Raw genomic sequence first — 20,999 nt, 5'->3', positions numbered from 1 at the left:
CTGAATCCATCCTTAGGGGGCACATATGCGGAGAGAACCACGGCCCTTAGACAATTGCAGATACCATTGATGGTAAATTCTAATTGTTACACAGTGTCCTTCAAACTAAACTTAAAGAACAACGCAAGACATCCAAAAAGTGTAGCATTTTGCTGTATGAAGAGGAAACAAGTTTCCGGTAGCAAAAGATTCCAGCCAGAGCAGACCTACGTATATTGCATGTCAAAAGATTTGAGCTGGAAACCCTTTTTGGTCTTTTCCCCCAGTCCATTTTGTCTTGTTGTGCTCAGGGAATGTCTTGAAAAGCTGTTAATAATTTACACATCTCAGTGGCACATGAAATGGTGGCAATTCAGCTGTTGGAATGGCATTAAAACACAGTCCCAGCCTGCGTTGAAAAATGACGGCAACTCGAGAAACTGCACACACAAGTGCAGGCCTTCAGGATGTTCTGCGGCTGTAAACATTTGAAATGAGACCTGGATTGGCAATAGTGGTCTGACCAATAGACTTTCCAAACTCTGTCTGACTGGCTGATCCTGGGAAATGGTATCCAGTTGGGATAATAGTAATAAAAACCCCATTTGAAGGATTGTGTACACTGGGGCAGTAAGGATTTGCATATTTCTCAGTGGAAGAGACTGACTAAGGACTCCATGGATTCTCATTCCAGTTCTGGTACAGGCTCGCTGTTTAGCTATGGGCAAGTCGCATCACTGCCTTGTGCCTCCATTTACCTTCCTGTAAAATAGCCGTGACACCATGTTCCCTAGACCAGATTGTCATGAGGATTCCCTAATATAAAGTGACTAGGAAAGTTTATTTACTCCTTCACGTAATACAGTAATCAGGGATCACTCAATGAAATTAATAGGTAGCAGATTTAAAACAAACATACGGAAGCACTTCTTCACGCAGCATACAGTCAGTCTGTGGAACTCATTGCCAGCGGATGTTGTGAAGGTCAAAAGTATAAGTGGGTTCAAAAAGAATTAGATAAGTTCACAGAGGATAGGGCCATTAATGGCTACTAGTCAAGATGATCAGGGATGCAACCCCATGCTCTAGGTGTCCCTAAACGTCTCACTGCCTTGGACTGGATCACTTGAAATTGCCTTGTTCTGTTCATTCCCTCTGAAGCATGTGGCACTGACCACTGCTGAAAGACAGGATATTGGACTTGATAGGCCATTGGTCTACCCCCTATGGCTGTATTTATGTTCCTATATTCTTAAAGCTGCTATTTAACAGCAAACCATTATTAGTGTTGTTTTATTAAGAGAAAGCAAAATATTTTAAAGGCCCTATTCTGAAATGCAACATGCCAGTGTGTAAAAGAATTTGACATCGAATAGCTCAGTGGGTGCTCATTTTGCTTGATAATCTGTCCACCCACTGCATGTTTAAAATGTGAGACCTGCATATTGCACCACACAGAGGGCAATGAGAAGATGAAAGAGACAGAAATGGAGGGGCGGAGAGAGGGGTCAGAAAAGAGGATACAATGCAGGAAAAAGGGAAAGATGGAACAGACAGAGACAAGCATACATCAAAATGTTGGCTGCAGTTTGCAGCAAGGGAGATTTAGATGAGTTATTAGGAAAAATGTTCTAACTCTAATCAGGTAGTTCAGCTCTGGAACAGGTTACCTGGCAAAGTTGTGGAATCCTTATCACTTGAGGTTTTTAAGAACAGGTTAGACCAACGCCTGTCAGGGGTAGTCTAGGTATACTTCATCCTACATCTGCATGGGGGCTTGGGCAAGATGACCTCTCAAGGTCCCTTCCAACCCTACATTTCTATGATTCAGAGGCCTATGTGAAATATAGGTTTTGTGGGTCTCAGTCCAGCTCCAAGTGGGGTGACTATCAGGCATCACAGGAAAACACCACCCACATTTGGCACTGATGGACACCTGTATTAGCGAAGGCTGAATGGTTGATTGGGACCAAGCCACTTTCTCAGATCCATGGGCTCCTTCACTTGCAGGGCAAAATGCATCAGCAGGAACATGGGGGAGCCTTACATTGCCATAGCTGATGTTGCGCTGCTCTGCGAATTGGCTCTTCAGGCTGTCAGACACCTTTCAGCAGCCACGGCTTCATTTCAAATGAACATCCATCCATCCATCTATCTATTTGCATGTATATGAGAGTGGATAACTTTTCTGGATATTTTGAGCATCCCTCCACATGTCATTTTAAGAGCTGATTACACTGAATGACACCAGGAGGAATGAGGAACATATGGTTTTTAAAATCACAACGCCATTGAAGATCAGGGGAGTCTTGTTTAGTGGCAATGCAAGGGCAATAGCACCCTCTGTTGCGAGATGAAACTTCTCTTTTAGGCTGATATTGAATTTCTTCCCAAAATTACAAACAGAATATGAAATATTCATCACCTTCTGGTCATTTCTTTTAACTCTGTGAAGATTTGTATTTAATTTATGTGCCTGGTAATATCCCAGCTATTAAAATTTAATTTTGAGTTTTATGCTGCTGTAATTCTCAAAATGAAAATTAAACAGGTGCTATAGCTGTAGACATAATTCACAAGTGCTTGATTGGTAAAGGGTGTTGGCTTCTGGGGTTGGTCTTTTTATTTTCTTTAAAGCAGATCAGTGAGAAATTGAACCTTGGGCTTTGTTGTAGGTTATCTAACATTATACCATAGCTATGTTAGCATAAGCATAAGCGTGTAATGAGCTGGGTAGTGTGTTTCTACACTGCTGCATTCTACTGGATGGAATCAAAACTGCTCAGCTATGGGCTGGTCTACGCTAGAAAGTTACGTCGACCTAAATTCACACCTCTGGGAGACAGTTAAGCTCCAATGTAGACAGTGCCAGGCTGACGGAAGAATTATTCTGTTGACCTGGCTACTGCATCTTGGAGACGTGGATTTATTACAGCGATTTACTTCTGTCACTGTTGTAGGTGCCTACGCTACAGCAGTGCAGCGGTCGTGTTTCTAGTGTGGACACAGCCTATGTCTCCTGGGCTCTGCACTGCCAGCAGCTCACAGCACTGGGCTGTTCTTTCACCAAGCGTTCAGTACAGTGTCAACCATGAAACGCAGCATTTGCAGCGGGTCTCTGAAAGCTCTGCGGGATGCATCTGCTTCCAGGAAGCAAACAAAGAGATGGCCAGGGCTGAGGGACAGTACGTCCAGTAACAGAGGGGCAGGCAATGCTGCAGCTGTCTTGTCACCCACGGTGAGGGCATGGATGACCTCATGTGAGGTCACAGAGTAAATGCTACAGGGCCCAGGCCCTGTGTGACTCCGAGGAGGGGAAGAGAGCCTCTGCCAAAGCCTCCTGCGCCCCCTGCCAGCCAGCTGTACCCACGAGGGTCAGCCCTTCCACACCAAGCAAGGCACACTCTGCTCCCCCCAAAACCAGGTGCTCTGGCCCTTTAAGAGCAGGAGTACAATCCCCCTCCCACTCTCATGGAACGTTCCCTCAGGCACTGCAACGCCATTGGTTGGCACCGTCACTCCAGGCAACCGGGGGTCGGGCACGCTCCCCGTCGCTTGGCTAGAGTTTCCCAACAGCCTAGAACGAGGCACATCTGCTCTCCCATTGGCTGCCACCGTCGCCCGGGTAACGGCGGGCGCGGCCGGGACGCTAACCCGTCACTGTCTCGGGTTTCCCTGCCGAAGGCTCCCACCCGCTCCCTCATTGGCTGGCCGCCGTCGCCGGGGCAACGGGAGGACGCTGAGCGAGGCGCCGTTGCAAGGCCCCGCAGCGAGCCGCGGCCTTTCCTGATCGCGGTGCCCGGGGCCGGGCCGCTGTGCGGCGGGAAGCGAGCATGGCTCAGAGCGGGGTGCTGCTGACCCGGGAGCCGGCGCCGCCGGCGGTGCCGGTGTCCGAGCTGCCCCTGAAGGTGTACGAGGCGGCGCTGAACACGGGGCCGGACTCCTCGTGCGGCCTGGCCGCGGCCGGCTTCCGCACCGCCAAGTACCTGACCGAGGAGTGGCACCAGCACAACCACGCCCAGTACCACCAGGCCTTCGCCGACCGCCACGGCTCCGAGCGCTGCCGCCACGAGTCCCAGAGCCTGGCCGCCTACGCCGCCGCCCTGGCCCAGCGCACCCAGGAGGACTCCACCGCCAAGCTGGGCCAGCGCCTCCAGGACACGCACTTCTGGAAGGCCGAGCTCCAGCGGGAGATCGAGGACCTGACGGCCGAGACCGACCTGCTGGCGGCCCAGAAAGTGCGGCTGGAGCGGGCGCTGGACGCCACCGAGGTGCCCTACACCATCGCCACCGACAACCTGCAGTGCCGCGAGAGGAGGCAGCCGGCGGACCTGGTTCGGGACCAGGTGGAGACGGAGCTGCTGAAGGTGAATGGGGATGGGGCCGATCATGAGGCCTTCCACAGCCTCAGCCCTAAAATGCGCAGGGGCTAGAATACCCTGAGATAGACAGACTAGGGAGGTCACAGCCCGTGGAGACATGTCCCAGCAGAACACAGACCTGGCTCTACTTTCTGGCCTTGCACCAAGTCATATTCAAAAGGGTTTGGTTCTAACTGCTTGGGCATGACAAAGGGAGACCCAAGATCCTTGCCTGCTACCTCTCCCCCTTGATCCTAGTCTTGATATTGAATCCCGCCCCTGTTGCTGCCAGCTCCACCTGCGCTGGGCCAGAAAGTGCGGCTGGAGTTGGCAGGTCCAGCGCCCACTCCAGCCGTACTTTCTGGGCTGCCAGCAGACTAGGATCAAGCAAGATCAGAAGGGAGGCCTCTGAGGTTGACATGGAGCATCACCAGGGCTGGCTCTAACCATTTCGCTGCCCCAAGCATGGCGGCACGCCGCGGGGGGTGCTCTGCCGCTTGCCGGTCCCGCGGCTCTGGTGGACCTCCACCGGAGCCGCCTGCCACCTCCCCCTCCCCCGGCAACTGGCAGAGCGCCCCCCACGGCATGCCGCCCCAAGTACACGCTTGGTGCGCTGGCATGAGGCATCCATGGGCTGCACCGCCATAGAAAATATAAGGTGACAGTTAAGTGCCACCCTAGGTTCTTGGCTAGTTGCCAGTTGCAACCCTTGGGTGGGCAAAGTCCAGCCACCCTTCCCCTAACTGTATTCCTGGACATGGGATTGTTTTTCTCCTGCTGAGGGAAAGAGAGAGAGGTGGTGTTTCAACACAAAGCAGGATCTTTATCATACTGCAAGATGGATATGGTGTTGAGATCACAAGGTGACAGTGTAGGCAGGCGAAGGGCATATACAGATGTTACTTTTCTGACAAACTGAGTTTAGCAAACATGAACTAAACTGTTTCAGAACATGTTCCCCAAATAGAGCCTCCTGCCTCCAGCAGAAACTTTAGCACCTTCTTTGGAGATGCTGGGATTTTCAATGCGATATTGTGTGCAAAATTCGCTGGGCCAAATTCTGCTCTCATAGCTGTACAATTCCATGAATAATTGTGATTGCACGGTTGTAACTGAGGACAGATTCTGGACCCATTTTACATTCTGGAATTCTCCTTATTCTTGCATCTAAGAAATCAGTTAATACCTACAAAATATATTTTGAAGGAGCCAAAGCTGATTCAGGATGAGTTATTGATCAGATTAAATGATAATATTAGTACTTAGAAAAAACAGAGCTGGATTTCATAGTGGATGGGAAGCAATTAGGATATTATAGGAGTTCTTTAATTGGGATCATGCAGATATTGTAACCAGTGTTCATGGGAATATTCTAGTTGATAGTAAAAATATGAGATTACTATTAGATACCATAAAAGAAAATGCAGTGGCTTTATGGAGAACTTTGTCAAACATACATTTACAAAAAATATTTGTCTGGCATAGCTTATTTCCTGTATTTCTCACCTGTTACTCACTATTATGAAGGATACTTAGTTCCTTTCTAAGGAGTCCATCTGCTCCTGCTGCTAGTTCTTCACTTTAAATCGTACTTCTGTTTCTGACAACAAAGCATCGACAGCCAACTGGAGAAGTCATAAAGAAAGAATGATGTGATTTCAGATGAGGCATAAGCACCAGAAGCAGATGAACTCTTGAGAAGCTAAGATTCTGTTACCATGCCAATGACCTTTGCAATGAGGAAGGAGGAAAGGAATGAATAATATGAGAATCATAACAACAGTGCAAGAGTTAACTGAAATGCATGGATTTTGCAGCAGAGATGTTTGCAAACAGAATGATTTGAAATGAATTCTTTGTGACTTTCCCAGCTTTTTATGCTAAATGCCCCACTCTCATGCCACAAAATCAGTCTCTATCTTGTATGTCTTGCTGTTTCCAATCATAGAATAGTAATACTTGTCACAACTGCTCATTGCACAAATTTCAAAGTTAATGGTTTGATTTGCTGGTAGGTTTATTTCTATTTGCATATTGATTTGGAGGAGTTATGCAGTTTTATTAAAAATTTGTTCCAAATCCTGTTCACCTGTCCAACCACCTTCCACTCTAACCCCTCCCTCAAGCAATGGAGGATCAGAGCTGCTCATTCTCGGTTTGTCATTTCTTCCTTCGAAACTGGGACAGGGACAGTGGTCCATATGTTCCTCTCTCAAGTGAAAACTCAAAGGTAGGGAAACCGTATTCCAAAGACGCTACCTGGTCAGCTGTGTGGAGAGTCTGACATACATTCCCTTAGGCAGAGGTTTTTTTGATCGCATGGGGAAATTGAATTCCAGGGCATCTGTCCAATTGATTCAGTCCCTCTTCACTGATTTTATGCCCTCCTTCCGTACTAGTAGGCTTGGCACACTCCAGCCTTATTTCTGTTGGTACCCCTAATATGGCAGTGCACTAATCTCCATAGAATCATAGAATTGTTGGGTTGCAAGGGACCACAGGAGGCCATGCTGAGGCAGGAAGGTCTATTTAGCTTGCCCCTGGCAGGTGTTTGTCTAACCCATTCCAGTCCTTAAATCCTTAGAGTTAGAAGGTTTTTCCTAATATCTAACCTAAATCTCCCTTGCTGCAAACTAAGCTGATTGCTTCTTCTCCTACCAGGTGTGCTTGGCAAGGAGCTCTGTTCATTCCCCCTGGGAAATCTGTCATTTGTGGGGATGGATGTATCAAGTAGAGTGGTTACTCCCGGGCTCCCCAAATTCACATAGCTGTAGCTATGTGGGGGTGAGGTGGAAACAGGCAGAGCAGGTTACAGCTCCCTTTTCCTGTCATTTTGGCGCCTTTTCACTAATATATGGGATCCTTTGCTCTCCTCTGCTCAGCAGTGGAAAGCATTTCTCAGTTCTTGAAGAGTCCCTGAAAGATAGGCACCTTCTCAGCAGCGCTTGGGCACATGGAAGTTAGGAGCCTAGATACCTTTGATGATCTGAGCAATGGTGTTTACAGAGACAGCACCAACAGACACGCAAGCTGGGGAAACCCTGTGTATGGAAGGGTGATTTCCTTTTCCTTCCAGCAGAAGTCACTTTAGCAGATGACCACAGTAAGAAACCAGGGGTAGCTAGAGGAAGATTTCCTGCTATTTTTTGTCATATAAAGGTTTTCAGCCTCTCCCTCCTAGTGGTATTAGAGGGAGGAGTCATATCGAGACCACATAGGGTGATATGTAATACTACCAGTTTCACTATTACCATAATGGGGGATGAATATGTTTCAGTGAAAGCTCTTCAGGTAAGTAATATAAATTGCTGTGAATTACTTAGGTGACTTTTACTCAGAAAGGAGTGAATCAACTTAGATGACATATTGAAGTGATGTATTTTAAGGGCAGTTCCGGTTAGGAAAGGGAGGTTGGAGGAAGGAGCAGAATGGTCTTTCCTGATGAATAAAGATGATCATTTTTCTTTCTTCCAACATCAGACTACGGCACATGAAATGTCTGAACTCCAGAAAAACTAAACACGCATCTAACTCTGAGTGATGTATTTTACTATCATAGCACATCTCATCCTCTACTCTAAATCTCCTCTGCATCATTGTAATGCCAGGTTAATAACTTTGTGTGCCTGCTTCTCATATTATATTATAAGCACTCGCATGGGCTTGTCACATGGTGGTATAAATCATGTGCCGGATGCGTATATTCTGCAGGTCAAATTGTATTTCTGCACATGCAGTCTCCGAATTGATTAATTTAGGGCCAAATGCAACCCTGGTTTATGCAGGAAACTCTGCTTATACCTCCCTGGTTTAAGAAACTCACAAACATTTGCTTTTAAAAATTCCCATTATTTTCTCCAAGTGATATTAATGAGATACACACAATTATTCATTGCGATGGATTTATCACTAGATTCATTCTACTTAGGAAAACATCGATAATACCATAAAACTAAAAACTGTAATAAAATAAATTACCTACTAAATTTTAAACTGTAAAAGGTTCATTTTGTTTTTAATTGACAATCATTTTATGATGGCCATGAAGATTATTAACTATGGAAAAGAAAAGTGAAAATTAACCAAGATCTCTTTAGATTTCATAATAGTTCATTTTAATAGATGAGATGACCAGATATACGTGAGAACATTAAAGACTGGAATGAGAACATATCGTCCATCAAGACCTATACTTACAACTCTGAGAAATACAAATCTACATTAATGTCATTGTCTGAACCACAAAAGTGCTGCTAGTGACTAAAATCCTTTAATATCCCCTTCGTCTCATAATATATACAGGGCCTTCAAGTTGATTAATACTACAGTTCCATGCACACTCTAGATAAAGGTAATATAGACTCATAGAATCATAGGGATGTCGGGCTGGAAGGGATCTTGAGAGGTCAAGTCCCGCCCCCTGTGCTGAGGCTGAAGCAAGTAAACCTAGACCATCCCTGACTTGTGTTTGGAGATTTTTAAGAACCAGTTGGACAGTGATGGGATTCCACAACCTTGGAAGCCTGTTTCACAGCTGAACTACCCCTATATTTATAATAGCCCTTACATATTTGAAGACTATCAAGTCCTCAGTCTTCTTTTTGCCAGACTAAACATGTCCATTTTATTTTAACCTGTCCTCAGAGATCAGGTTTGCTAAACCATGTTTCATTTTTGTTGCTCTCCTCTGGACTGTCCACATCTTTCCTAACCTGTGGTGCCTATACTTGGACACAGTACTCCAGGTGAGGCCTCACCAATGTCAAGTAGAGCGGGACAATTACCACCTGGGTCTTACATACAACACTCCTGTTAATACATCCCAAAAAGATATTAGCCTTTTTTGTAACTGTATCACATTGTTGACTCTTATTCAATTTGTAATCTACTGTAACCCCTGGATCCTTTCCTGCAATACTACCACCTAGCCAATTATTCCCTGTGTTGTAGCTGTGCATTTGATTTTGCTTTCCTCATATACATTCTCTAAATACATTCTGCCACTTGTTGAACCACAGACCTCTCCCCATGGAGAGTCAGAGTAATTAGCTGTGCTTCCAGACTCTGACTCCCTTTATCATGGATGCTCATGGAAGCAGTGAAATTTCAAACAGCATCAGGCTGTGTTCCCCTGCAGGCCTGGGGAGCCAACTCCTCTGACCCGTTCCAGCTGGCCCCCTCCAAATCTGCAGCCTTGAACTCTGTGGAGCCACATGGAGGTGCTTCTGCAGGTTTGGGGTTGGGGAAAGAGGGCACATGCTGCAGAGGCAAAACTTCCCCCTTTTTTAAGCACCAGTAGGGTTGTCAACGTTCTAATCACAGAAAACCACCGAACACCCCTAGCCCCGCCCCTTCCCCGAGGCCTCACCCCCACCTCAATACATTTACTCTCCCCTCAGTGGCTCGCTCACTCCCTCATTTTCACTGGGCTGGGGCAGGAGGTTGGGGTGTGGGAAGGGGTGAGTGCTCTAACTGGGGGAGTGGGCTCCTAACCCTATCCCTAACCAGAGACCTGGTCACCCTAAGCACCACACCGGCTCCATTTCCTTTACAGATATGAAGGGGAGCATTTTGCATTGGCGAGCAGGAATACTACATAGCTCAATCATATTTATCCCTCTGTTTCTTATTTGGTAAGCTGTCTTCAGTTCTGAGCCTGTGAAGATTTACACAAGAGCATAACTTTAGGCACTGAGTAGGCCCACTGAACTTAGTGGGTTAAAGATAAGCACATGCATACATTTTGGAGGATTGAGGCCTTAATCGGGAATATTTAGCATCCAATCCCACAGCTTTTATTCAGGCAAAACTCCCACTGGCAGGAAACTGGGGGGCCTTTAGGTGTCTTTTGCTAGTTTGAACACACTCGACGTTTTTATTTGCACACAGTGTTTCAGGGTAAGAGGGAAGCTCTTCTACTTTAAGGTTTGGCGTTAAATCGGGAACACTAAACCTTCCCAAAGAGCTAAAAGGCATAGTTACTGAAGTGGTTTCTGGCTGTATGTTTCCTAAGGTTGCTCTGCCAGTTTATGCAGCTTAAGAATTAGCATGGAGTTTATTTTAAATGTCATGAAAAATCATATGGCAGATCAGCGTCCAGAAGCGGTTGTTATTTAAACCTGTGTGTCTGGAGCACATTAGGTTTATCTACTTCCCACTAGCGTTATGACTGCCATTGATTATGGGTATTGCTTCTGCATTGCGTAAGTACTCTTTGTTCGTGCACTTCTCCCCCAGCGGAAATGCAGTTACTTTTAGTGTAGGTCATTCAGCAAGAGTCTCCTTTATTTTAGTATTGCATCTCTTTTTTCAGGTTAGAGACCTATTCATTGGTAATGGAAGGCTTTTCATATTCAAAGCTGTGCAATTAAATTGCACATTGGTCATAGGTAATACTATTTATTGCCTCTTTATTTATACTGGGGATACGCAATACAACATGAAATCAATTATCTTGAATGGTTTTTCAAATATTGGGTCTTGCTAAATCTTTTAAAATATTTGTAATAAAATGGTGCTAACAATTCAAACCTCATAACATTTCCTTCCTTGGTATTCCTGATTGCAAGGGCATTTTATTAAAGAGACGCTGTCAACTTTTTAGTTTTCATTTTAACTGTGCATCTCAGAATCTTAAAAATACCATTTTCACCCTGATCAGACTTGTCCTTTTTTCCGCTTGAAATAAATCGTTCTTTATTATTTCCCTCCTTTGTTTCTCATGGAGAATAAACTGATATGTCAGTGGCTTGTATACATCCTTATTTGTCTAAAACATTGTAATATAAGCAGCTGGTGCAAGCCCAGTTCTAAGAATAAGGTTTGCTAGTAAATACATTCTCTCTCTGCTGGCCAGATGACTGTCATTGGAGTAGAACGGCAACATTAATGAGGAGTTTTTCATGTCCTCTAGCTCTTTTTAATGTCTAGGCCACAGATAATAAGTGGAGGAAATGAGGTAGGAAACGTGGCATCTTTTATTGCACCAGCTAATAAATAACAGTGTACAAACTTCCAGGTCAGAAAGGTCACTTCATTAGGTATCAGTAATTCAGGAACAAAGCAAACTTCTGACAATCTAAGGTGCTTCCTTGATCAGTAAAGGATATTTTAAAATACAGACTTTTAGTTTCCTATCCAAATAAATGTAATGATGAAATTAGCATGGTAAATCAGTTCAAACTGGGGCTTTAGACATCTGTCCCATTATCAAGGAGATGGGTCAATTCTTCAAGGCATAAACTAATCATCTGTTGGCTTTAGGAGACAATTGTTCCTCCATCTACAATATTGTTGAACTGACTAGATGCATTATGAGATTTTTCTATATTCCTTGGTGTTGTCCATTACCAGATGCAGGATTCTGGACTAAGTTGGTCTGATCCGATATGACAAGGCTTTGAAATTCAATAGATTATTTTTCAATGGGTGCCTTAAAACCATTTAAACATACAAAAATTTTGTAAAAGGTCTAGCACCAACATCTATATAGCAACCTGCACAGCTGCAAACCTTGTATTAAATATGATAAAACATATTTCTTCCTCTTAATATACATGCAGTATTAAAACAACAAAGTCTAAAAAATGGAAATACTTTAAGCATTAGTTCAATTTAAGACAAGTGTCACAAACCTGTAATTTATTGAGTGAATTCAATGTTGATTGATTACCTTATATTTGAATCATATCTAACTCTGCAGAAGATCTTGGCAAAGTCTTTACAATAATGAAAAATAGTGTCACAAAGAGAATGGATAATTAGTGGACAATTTAGCAATGCACCAGTACCGGTTGAAAGCAAAGGTCTCTGAAAATGGGATGTACTGAATATCATAATTTTTATATTTTTATCTAGGAAGTTGAACTTATCAGAAATGTACAAGAACTTCTGAAAAGAACTTTGATGCAAGCTGTTAACCAGATGCAGTAAGATGCTTTTCACTGTTCCCGAGTTCTTAATGATTTATAGGACCAAATTCATTCCTGGCATCTATGGACACAACTGTCAGTAGGTGAAATTCACAAGGCCTATGCACTACCTACCATTCTATTTAAGCCCTCAAAATAGATACAATTACCTATATGGAAAGGCAGCATTGGAAACAAGCCAGGTGGTGTAAGAGAAGTGCCACATCTTTTTGTAATGATACTTTCCATTATTCTATAACTTTAGGTCAAATTTTTCATCTTGCTTTCAAATATATCTGTCTAGTTCTGTGATGGCTCAAAATTGCATTTAGATAGAAGTACAGTAAAAATATTTTATTCTGTTGAAGTCACTGCTCTATTGCATTGGGACTAGTACAGCTATTTTAAAATCTCTTTTTAAACAATTTGTTAGGAAAAAAATACCTTTTTTCTCCTGGAGCTGTTGCCATCAGATGTCACTATGAACTAAGGAAGTGAAAAAAACTGAAAGTATCCTTGCTAGTATGGAAGTGTGTTGCTCTTGAAAAGTAGTGTTTACTTTTATGTTATAATATGCCAGTCCGGAAGTAAGATGGTTACTAAATTCTAACTTATTTCAAGGTGAGACAATTAATAGTACACATTACATTTAAAAATCTTTTATTCTTATCAGCCAGCATTTGTCATATTTTGTTAGATATAAAGCAGAATATTATTTTTAATAAAGAATGCTTATAAAAATCACTCAGCAATTTCAAATAGTTTAATTACCTCTGTGATGGGTTACCTCCCACTCTGGGGTGCCACCTAATGTACTGGGGTACCACTGATCCCGCCTGTTCCTCCAGCCTGGGTGCCCTTACTTTGATCTACTGAGCCAGGCCCTCAAGCCTCCTCGAGCACACACTGGTAGGGACACACCCAGCTGCAGAATGAGGTGGACACTGAAATCAGCTCTGCATGGGAAGACTCAGCTAGGGAATTGCCCAGGGCTCACGTGCACACCCCCTCTGGGGTGAAAACCCAAAATTGTATCATCTTGCGTTGCACAGAGAAATGTACAGCGTAAGCTTATTGAAATTTGCCTTGTCCCTCAATGTGGAGGAAGATAGGCACAGCTCCTCCCCCCCCCCAGTAATGAATCCCACAAACTGGGTTCAGAGAAAACAAAAACATGTTTATTAACTATACAAGATAGATTTTAAGTGTTTATAAGGGATGGCAAACAGATCAAAGCAGATTACTGAGCAAATAAAACAAACACACAAACTAAGCTTAATACACAAAAAAAAACTGGTTACAAGTAGTAATTTCTCACCCTAAATGTTGTTTTAGGCATTTCTTTCACAGGCCAGACACCTTTTCCAGCCTGGGCTCAGCTCTTCCCCCACTTTTGTCTTTCTTAAGCTTTGTCTACACTGCCACTTTACAGCGCTGCAACTTTCTCGCTCGGGGTGAAAAAACACCCCCCTGAGCAATGCAAGTTTCAGCGCTGTAAAGTGGCAGTGTAGACAGTGCACTAGTAGCTACTCCCCTCATGGAGGTGTGTTTTTTTAGAGAGCTGGAAGAGTTCTCTCCCAGTGCTCGTGCCACGACTACACAGCCACATTAAAGCACTTCTGTTAATGAAGACATACTTTTAGATGTTTCCAACAGTCATCCTGGGCGGGGATTCAGTGAAGAAAGAACCCCGATTAACTCACTTCCCTGCCTTAAATAGGATTTACATACTGCGAGAATCCTTTGTCTTTCAGTGTGATTCCCACCCCCCTCAGTGGAAAAATACTGGTATTCTATGTTGGAGTCCAGTACCAGGTGACATGATCACATGACCCTGCAGTGTCAAAGCAGCCATGAGTCAAAGGCCATTTGTAGCATTCTGGGAAGCTTCTCCAGAAGGTGGGAGATGAGCATCTTCAAAGACCTAGTGTTCATTGACTTGTCCCCAACTAACCAGGCAGGCTGATTGCATTTTGTCTGATGGGCATTCCCCAGGTGTAAACACTTCTGTAGTTAAGATGTATAGTCAATATTCCTAACTTTAGATGCAAAAATGATGCATGCATACAAATAGGATAATCATATTCAGTAAATCATAGCCTTTCCAATGATACCTTAACATGCCTTATCTTGCACAAAACATATCATAGTTATGCTATAATCCTATTATAACAAGATTTCTATGAAGAATATGGGCTGTTGCATCAAAATCTCCATCAAAGCACAATACAGGATCTATTGAGTGCAGACTTTAGTTTGCATTAGTAATTGTTTTAAGATCGTCTTGGTGTAGTATTACATGGGTTAACATTTGTAGACTTTTTGATTCCTTAGTTCATACTGACATCTGGTGGTAACAGGCGAGAGAAAAATGGTACTTTTTATAACTAACTGTTGCTAAAGATCTTTAAATTAATTGTGGTAGGCAGGAGAGATTTAATTTAGAATAAAGCAACAACTTTACTGTTTAATGTCATTATAACTGTGTTTTCTGAGGATCAAATCATGCTGTCTCCCTGATAAAAACTTTGGGTGAGTGGGGAAAAAGGACTAAGAAAACAACATGGGTCACATTATGGAGTTCCCATATGGGCCACCTTCCCACCAGGATTACTCTGTGAACCCCAGGTCCAGCTCCTCACCTCACCATGAGAGCACCAGCTATTGCAGTTAGTACAGAGGAGAGTTTTGGGGTGTGTGTGGAAGTGGGTAGTGTGGTGCTGCTGTGCATGGTTGGAGAAATAGATTTTGGGCTGGAATTTTCAAAGGATCTGAGGAGGGTTACCTACCCAGCTTTCTTTGAAAGTCCTAGGCTCTGTCCTCTGGACTCATACATTTTCATGATGTTTTTGCAAGGTCATATTACTTTTCCAGTACTGATTTGTGGTAATCTTCACCTTTTTAGATTAAATCGAGATCACAAGCAGATTTGTGAAATGGATTGGTCTGATAAGGTGGAAACGTACAACATTGATGACAAATGTGGAAGATACAATAATCAGAGCACCAACATCCAGTTCCATCCCAGCTCATCAAAGTTTGAGGAAAGGTGAGGACTACTTGCTATTAACCTATACAAGGAAAGCCACTGAGATGTAAAGTATCCTCTGTATCAGCTAAAACCACACCATTTCTGTATATATATTTATTGTATGCCAAACAAATACATATTATGTTTGCAAAATATCAATTCTTAGTAATAATTTGTTATAAATATTTGTGGGGGGGGGGTGTCATTCAAAACTCATTGAAGTCAATGCAAAGGCTCAATTAGATTGAATTACAGAAGGCCCTGGGTTATTTGTTGAAAGAAAAATTGCACCCCTATTATATAGAACAGAATTTTATTGCTTAACTTTTATAAATTTTGTCACTTTTCCCCTCCAACCTGCAACGTAGTTTACAGAATGTTATATAGTTCCTTCTGATGCTCAACAGATGGCAAAGTATTACCACAGAATCATATTTCAATCTGCTTTGTAGATAAAGTAGTCATGGATTGTAAAGCTTAATTGGCTAGAAATCCTAGTGCTTATGTACCGCTGTCTTAACAATGTTTGCCACTCTCAGTATAGTTATGATTTATGAGTGATTCTTATTTTTTGTTTTGCCTTTATTCCTATTTGCTAAAGGTGATAGAACTTTTGCGATTCTATATAGTGTATCTCTCCCTGCTTCAGAAGTGAGAGGACAGGTGAGAGTACTCCCACCTGCTGTTCCCCCATGTTTTATTTATAGTAATACTAAAGCGTGCATGCCACAGCAGGAAAGTCTATGGGATGATGAAACCCAAGGAAATGGAACAGTTCTGCTTTGGCTTTTCTTTTCCAAAGCAACTTGAACAAAGCTCTTCATGAGAGTGATTTTTGCCCTATCCCTTACAGTGCCTCAACGCCTGAAACCTGGGCAAAATTCAGCCATGACAACATCTATAGGGCAGAGCGAGAGCGACTGGCTTCCATCAACCTCCGTTTATTGATTGACAATATCCTTCATGACACAGCTGAGGATCTGCGCTTGCAGTGTGCTGCCGTTGATGAGGCTTTTGCTAAACGCTGTGAAGAGATGGAAGATGCAAAACACAAGCTGGAACATCATTTGAAAAAAGTAAGGGTGCCCCTGAGTTTATTGGCTAAGCTGCTTCCATTAGTTTTCACGCATATTGAGATCATCACAGTAGAATGATCAAGAAAGAAGAGTTGCTTAGTCCATTTAGAGTACAGAATAGTATTTTGTGTCAGTTTAGTATCTGCTAGGGTTTCCAGTTGTGACCCCGATTCAGCAGAGCACCTAAGCACATGCTTACATTTAAGTGTGTGCTTAAATTCCCTTATTGTCACTGCTTCACTAAATCACAGTGGACTTAAAATGCATGCTCAAAGTTAAGCACATGCTTAAGTGCTTGGCTGAATCAGGGCCTAACTCCTGCCCTGGCAAGGAGATGAACTTCATGATCTAATTGGTGTTTCCCACCTGTCTAGCTGTAAAGTACTAGGTCAATATTCATCTCAGGTGTATCCCCACTAAAGTCAGTGGAATTAACCCGGAGTGGATTTTCCCCACTGTATCCATCTGTGAACAGTACACACTGTGTATCTTGCTGTACATGCAGTAACATATACACATACAACATAGACTCCTATTTAAAAGCTATTAATAGGCTGAGATGTTTCAAGATGTTGTTGGAGACAAAGTAAAAAGCTTTGGATCCCATTGAAGGGCAGCTCTGAGCTAGCAGAGGAAGGGTGGGGGCGACGGTGGAGAGAAATGGTAACATTTTTATGAACATGTCACTCCTAAGTAGAAGCATCTACAGTAGTGTGCATTATGGTACCTTTCCCATAACTTGTCTAATACACTAGTCAGAATATTTTTACTAACACATTTATTTCAGCATGAGCTTTCGTGAGCTACAGCTCACTTCTTCAGATGCTGTAGCTCACAAAAGCTCATGCTGAAATAAATTTGTTAATATTTTTACTGTGACTGTACGTCTTCAAGGGAAGATTACAGTAGTTAGCATCACATACATCACTGCCAGTAACCACGAGTTGCTTTCCAAGATTATTTTTATTATTACACTCTTAAAAAGGGAGCATTTAGCATGGTACCCTCTGCATTCTAAATGTATTACCTACTGTGTGTAAGGACAATCCCCTTGGTATGGTACTTGTTTTTTAAGGGCATCCGCTGTAACACTACTGAAGTTCTATGGGCATTAATGTCAATTTCCATTTTGTTTTTTCTTCTTAAAGTCCAACCAAGGGGCAGATGCAACATACTCACATTCAGCAACTCATGACTGAATAATTCTGTGAAAATGTGTAATACCCTGTAAAAAGGAAAATCCGAAATAGGCCTTGATTCTACTCTCTTTTCCACTGATTTAATTCTGGAGTAACTCCATCAAAGTCAGTGGAGTTTACTGGTTTTAAAGGAGAGGAGACTCAGTATTTCTCACATTGTCATAGTGATTCCAGCTTCGCTAATGCCAGGAAGCTGTGAACATAAGCATAGGTCATCTGTCCAATCTATTTCAAAATAGCCTGTCACTTTTTGAGTAATTTACATTAATTGCAGTGCCAGAAATGATTCACTGAGATGGATTGTGCCATGAACAGGTTCTGATGAGAATACAATAAGACTGTAGTATTTAATTAGCTGCAAAAATTCTTCAGCGTCTCTTTAAAGTGGACATGAGATTTTCCATTCTGCTCAGTGTAGGAATAGATATAAGGAGACAAAAGAGCTTTATACAACCTTTGCACCTCCCATATTCTGGCATCAAGGAGAGGGCAACCCAGCAAATGCAAAACTCCTGTTGATTTCTTGGGAGCTTGAAGAGGCCCCATCTTTTAATGTCTGTAAAGTGCTATACACACAAATAGTACCATATAAGTTAAATTTATTGTCTTAAACTTGTCCTTTCTCATGGATATTCACTTCAAACAGACCCTTAAAGAGATTGGAGATCAAGAAAACAACATTGCTGCTCTCAAACAAGCTATTAAGGACAAAGAAGCTCCACTGAAAGTGGCTCAGACAAGGCTGTATGACAGATCTTTTAGGCCCAACGTTGAGCTCTGCAGAGATCCAGCACAATTCAGGTAAACACATTAAAGAGAGAGTCCTTAAAGACCCTAATTATATCAAAGACATTTTTGAGAACTTCTCCCTGGCAGAGACATACAATGGCAAAGAAATAAATTGCTTACTTAATCACAGTAACGTGTTGTTGTGAATGGGTGTATCATTTCTTCAATGGGTTGACATAGATTCAATGGAGTTTCACCCATTGACGCCAGTTCTGAAATGTCAATTATCTAATCCTCAAGTTTAATGATGTCACTGCCACTGTTGTACGAAATAGTTTTGTAGCATGTGACCATCAGCTCTTAATTACTGGGCTTGATTCCAGTACCTTTCACTGATGTAAACTGGGAGTTACGTGATTGAAATCAGTGTCAAGATCTGAATCAGGTCCAACATGTTTATAAATAGAGAATCCATAAACATATCTGTCCGCTTTCTTCTTTGAACAGTGGGGTTCTTTACTCATCCAACTTGATCCAAATTAACCTGACAGGTTGTAAATAATTTGCAGCCAGTACGCTCTTGGCAGAGGTTCATTGTGAGGTGGATTATGCGGTGAATCAATTACGCTTCAAGCACTGTGAATGTAAATGGGCTGTGCATTTCCACAAGCTGAGAAAACTCATCAGCTTCTCCAAAGAACTAACCGATGGCATTCGATTTTCAGTAATAATTCATTTAAAAACTGGAGGGCAATAAATCCTTTCAAATTAAAGGTCAGAATGTAATTTGTTACTCTTGATCTCATTATAGTGCTTGTAATTGATTCTCCCACATGTTTTTTTTCCCCCCGCCCTTAGGAAAATTTGTGATCAGCTTCCCCAGTTGTTTATAGCAATAATATACACCATTCAAAGCCAACATGTTGCTTCTCACCTCTGTACAGTGATGTGATAGGTTTACTTAATTCAAATGCTTTATGCTATCTCAGGCACATTCATTTAGGCCCTGATTCAGCAAACCATCCGTGTTCAAAGCTCTTAAATATGTGCATTGTCTATAATAGGATGTAAGGGCATGCTTAAGTGCTCTGCTGAATAGAGATGTGTTTAATTGTTTTGTTGAAATGGGGCCTTATATTGTTTCACATTACTCCTCTCCCCCCAATACATACCCCTTATATAGCATCCCCTTTTCCCATGAAATAAACATTGGTGGGGGACTCCTGTGAACTTTTAATGAGAGTCGTGCACCTAACTGCCTTTTATGGCTTTGAAAATCTTCTCTACAATTCATTCTAAAAAGAACCTAAGGAACATGTTGTGATTTCACTTACATCAACCTACATCTGAAGTAACGCCATGGGCTTCAGTACTTCCTCCAGTTGTACACCAGCGAACAGGGGGAAAAAAGTGGGCTTACATAAATGTTCAGACAGTCAAAAATCAATCAGTCATCTAAATCATCTTTAGCCCTTCAGCTGTTAACAAGGGATGCTTGCAGAATGGATTAGTATCTAGGACAATGGATCATTCTTTCATGACTATTCCGAATGGGGAAAGGTTATCTTGGAGTTTGTTGTTTTTGCAATGTATATTTTAGGAGACCTTTATAATTACTGTTATTTTGAAATTATTCCGAGGTTTATGTTTATTGGAAGAGACTGCATTCACAGCTCGGAGAGCAGCTTCATTTCATAATCCTATGGCCCAAAGGTCTTAGCATCCACCTGGCCCTGCTAGCCGTTACACAGACTAACTAACCCAATTACTGTGCTGTTGAGTTTCACAAGAATAAAGACTGCTGACCAGAGAACTAACAGCTCGCATGCCTTAGGAGCCTTCCTCTAATTTTGATTACTTATTTAATTCTATTCAGGTTGATCAGTGAAATTGAAGAACTGACAGAGTCCATTGAGTCTCTGAAGCAAAAACTACTGGAGGCTGAACAGTCTCTGAGGAACCTGGAAGACACGCGGATGAGTCTAGAGAAGGAGATCGCTGTGAAATCGAACAGCATCTTTATTGATAGGCAGAAGTGCATGGCCCATCGCACGCGATACCCTGTTGTCCTTAAACTAGCAGGTTACCAGTAGCAATACCCTCTGTATTAATGATGTGAAGATTGATAGAAAATCTTAACCTAAGATATTTAATTTTATAAGTGTGTAATATTATAGTCAATAAGAAATATAATTTGCTGTTAATTTCCTTTATTTAAATAAAAATGCATAAGCAGAACATCGCAGTTGGCTGTGGTTCTTGCATTTGCATTCCACCTAAAATTTGATCTCTGTTTTCTTTATGCTTGCGTAGTTCATACAGCATGTAATGTTTCAGGGCTTTTTTCCTCAGATCAAATAAATGAATGTGGGGGGTTTGGAACAAAGAAAGGCTTTTCTAACACCATTGTTTTCAAGCAACTTTATAGTGAACAAATAAGTGTCCTTGGGAAATAGAAGAACACACACTTCAGTAAGGAAATAGATTAAATAGATTTTAGTTTCAAGCTGCCCAAGGGTTATGAAAGTAAAATTGCAGTTTTCACAGTCAGGTGACAATCTGAATACTAACTACACAAAGCAAACCCATGATACCTGGATGTATAATCTGGTATTGAATGAAATGATTTAAAACAATCAAAACCAATTCAGTTTACTTTTAAAGAGAAGCTAAACAGCTAGTGAACAGGGAATGCTCCTTTTTCTCACTGTCTT

At 42.3% G+C, this 20,999-nt stretch overlaps 1 protein-coding gene across 1 annotated transcript; it reads left to right on the top strand.

The window, feature by feature from the left end:
* The first annotated feature begins 3,750 nt into the window (after window positions 1-3,750).
* Window positions 3,751-20,517, top strand: TEKT4 (tektin 4). The gene is made up of 6 exons (XM_050967278.1): window positions 3,751-4,346; window positions 12,198-12,268; window positions 15,156-15,299; window positions 16,135-16,357; window positions 18,203-18,357; window positions 20,162-20,517. The coding sequence occupies exons 1-6, from the start codon at window positions 3,813-3,815 to the stop codon at window positions 20,376-20,378; spliced, it is 1,344 nt and encodes a 447-aa protein (XP_050823235.1). The 5' UTR covers window positions 3,751-3,812; the 3' UTR covers window positions 20,379-20,517.
* Window positions 20,518-20,999: the final 482 nt, after the last annotated feature.

The sequence above is a fragment of the Gopherus flavomarginatus genome, chromosome 9 (assembly GCF_025201925.1).
Source record: "Gopherus flavomarginatus isolate rGopFla2 chromosome 9, rGopFla2.mat.asm, whole genome shotgun sequence".
NCBI lineage: Eukaryota > Metazoa > Chordata > Testudines > Testudinidae > Gopherus > Gopherus flavomarginatus.
The sequence above is the reverse complement of the archived record's forward strand: the minus strand, read 5'-3'. Positions and strand labels throughout refer to the sequence as shown.

Excerpts from the sequence above, each read along its gene's own strand:
- TEKT4 (XM_050967278.1), top strand. The coding sequence starts at position 3,813 with ATGGCTCAGAGCGGGGTGCTGCTGACCCGGGAGCCGGCGCCGCCGGCG. Across the intron at positions 4,347-12,197 it reads TGGAGACGGAGCTGCTGAAG|GAAGTTGAACTTATCAGAAA; the intron begins GTGAATGGGGAT and ends ATTTTTATCTAG. Across the intron at positions 16,358-18,202 it reads TGGAACATCATTTGAAAAAA|ACCCTTAAAGAGATTGGAGA; the intron begins GTAAGGGTGCCC and ends CACTTCAAACAG.